Source organism: Propithecus coquereli, unplaced genomic scaffold (genome assembly GCF_000956105.1).
Source record: "Propithecus coquereli isolate 6110/MARCELLA unplaced genomic scaffold, Pcoq_1.0 Scaffold65, whole genome shotgun sequence".
Taxonomy (NCBI): Eukaryota; Metazoa; Chordata; class Mammalia; order Primates; family Indriidae; genus Propithecus; species Propithecus coquereli.
In genome coordinates, this window is record NW_012152507.1 from 5272128 (window position 1) to 5274991 (window position 2864).

General features: G+C 32.5%; 1 protein-coding gene across 1 annotated transcript in view; it reads right to left on the reverse strand.

The window, feature by feature from the left end:
- The window catches only part of LOC105822943 (lipopolysaccharide-responsive and beige-like anchor protein), a 114380-nt gene that overhangs the window by 29782 nt on the left and 81734 nt on the right, over positions 1 to 2864 (reverse strand). The window contains exons 16-18 of the mRNA XM_012660016.1: positions 2692 to 2784; positions 1411 to 1519; positions 632 to 713 (exon numbers count right to left, since the gene is read on the reverse strand). Coding sequence (XP_012515470.1) covers positions 632 to 713; positions 1411 to 1519; positions 2692 to 2784 — 284 coding nt within the window. The remainder of the gene's footprint in view (positions 1 to 631; positions 714 to 1410; positions 1520 to 2691; positions 2785 to 2864) is intronic.

Genomic DNA, 2864 nt, shown 5'->3' on the forward strand with positions numbered 1-2864 from the left:
CATTTCTCTCTGAAAGCTGAGGAAAATTAAACTTCAAAGTCACATGTTTTTAAAATTAGCACTGAAGTAGAGCACCACACACACAAACACACCTCACTACACATAACTTCAAAACTATACAAACTAGGTATTTTAACAACATGATCTTAAAAAGCAAGATGAAAAATGTACGCTTTCTACAAGTGCTTAAAAATTCTAAATATCAAAATAAAAGACTGTTTAACAAGACTATATTCATAAAAACTAAAAACAGATATTTTTCTATTCCAAACTTGGTATTCTTATATTGACAGTAGTTTAAGATGAAAGCTACCTCCACAGTTCAAGTAAATTAGCCTGACATCGCTAAACAGTGCAATCAAAATTTTGCTCAAGTTCTGAACGTACATTAAATCAAGAGATCATGCACACAATTCTTCAAAACCTTTATATAAGGCATTTCCACATAACTTAACGCCAATTCAAGGTTATAGTCAACATAAAACACAAAGGAAACTAGTACAATATCCTTACCATTAATGAAATATTCATCTAACAATCTGTTTCAACAATATCGACATTAGGTTTTTCACAGTGACTTTCTTTTTAAGTAGCAAAAGGTAGTTTTTGTTAAAGTATATAAAATACATACGAGGGTTTTGTATCTTTACTGAAGAATCAGGATCTGGATGCTGTTTATGTACCACCTGAGTACCAATCTGTTCTATAAGAATCTACAAAAGTAAAACAATGGTTAACATTAGAAAACCACTATATTAGCATCACTATTAATGAACTGTAAGTACAATATTAAACAGTGCAATATTCTCATGCTAAATATTTAATACATAAAAAACAACTTCAGTGGATGGGCTTGGTGGCTCATGCCTGTAATCTTAGCACTCTGGGAGGCCAAGACAGGAGGACTGATTGAGGCCAGGAGTTCAAGACCAGCCTCAGCAAAAGTGAGACCCCATCTCTACAAACAATAAAAAAAATTAGCCAGGCACGGTGGCATGTGCCTGTATTCCCAGCTATCTGGGAGGCTGAGACAGGAAGATCACTTAAGCCCAGGAGTTTGTGGGTGCAGTGAGCTATGATGACATCACTGTACTCTAGCCCAGGTGACAGAGCTAGACTCTGTCTCAAAGAACAAAAACAAAACAACTTCAGCATTATAACTCTATTTTTACTAAATTATAAAATGAGATATCAAATAGTCAATACAATGGAGGAAATACTTAAGTAGAAATAACTAGTTTATTAACTCACAGATTAATAACTGATTTCTAAAAATTCAGCCATATCTCCTTTATATAATTGCAAAACTGTACACTATATTATCTAAATGGTTTTATTTTATCTAGACACTGTCAACAAGCACTTTTATAATAAGAAATTAGTAACAGTAAATTCTAACTACATTCCTACCTCAAACAGAACGTTATATGTGGTCATTGTGATTAAATTTGTCTGAAGCATGAGTCTTTCAGCTAGCAATGAAAACAATCCATGCCCAAGCATGACTTCAGCTTTCCTCCTGCAATTACACATAAAGAAATCATCAAATGCAGAGTTTTACTACACACAACTTAGTATGCATGCTCGACAAAGGAAACACAAAACCTTTTTTCACATTACAAACAAATTCCACCTCAATTACTCTCCCAATTTTCTTCGATCTAATACTTTTCAGTACAGAAATGCTAACTACAATATAAGCAAAGCTAAAGTTTAAAAAAAAAAAAAAAAGATCGGCTGTCACAGCACAGCAAAAACCTCCACCAAAATATTCAGAGCAATTATTTATTTAACTAGTTGCTACTATCTGCCAGCACTGAGGTAGGCTCTACCGGGGATAATCATCTAAAGCACAATAAGTAGTAAAATAGAAAAGCAATGTGGAGGAAAAGGTAGAAGAAATATACAATAATTTAAGAAAATGAATACTATGGGAAAATATATGCAAAAATAACCTTCCAATCATAAATTTAGAAACCAAAGGATCACAAACTTTAGTTCTACCCCTGGGATCAGCAAACTTTCGCTGCAAATGGCTAGATAATAAATATTTTAGGATTTGTGGACCATATGATCTCTGTCACAACTCAACACTGCCCTTACATCATGAAAGCAGCCATGGATAATACACAAATATAATAAATTATTGTATCTGTGTTCCAATAAAACTTTACAGGTGGCCAGCTGGATTCCTAAAAACTACAGTTTACCAACACTTGTTCTACCCCTCAAAGTTTTAATTTTTATAATTAACTATTTCTACGTAGAACATGAATGTCTGCATTCAGCTAAGAAAATATACATGGGAGTTTCAGTTGTTAGGTATACAGCAGAATACACTATGTGACAACATCCAGGTTACTGTATCAGCTTTATAGTACAGATAAAGCAAATAATGATGCAAGTCATCTGAAATGTAGTCTCCCTGGTTTCTAGAATTCAATTTATCCAAACTAATTCTCATAATTAACACAAAATATACAAATAATTTAAATAATTTCCATGTAAAACAAACGAAATACTCCCATTCAACTTTATTTTTAAAATATGTACTAATGGGATTAAGTTCATACAGCATTTTATGAATAAAAATAAAAGAGACTACGGAGACCACAGAACAGAATGTTATTCCGGGGTTTATTAAAAATTAGTAAAATACAACAGTCCATTTTAGATTTCATGCATACTCACTTTGGAGCCAGATGTTTTAAAAAATAGCCCATTGCCTTAAGAGCTTGTACTCTGATTCCTTCGCTTTTCGATGCCAGAAGTTTGTAGATAACACTAAATTAATAAAAATTAAAAACAGACCATTCTAAGTATAATTTTCAAAAATAAAGACTTAAGATATATATTATTTCCTA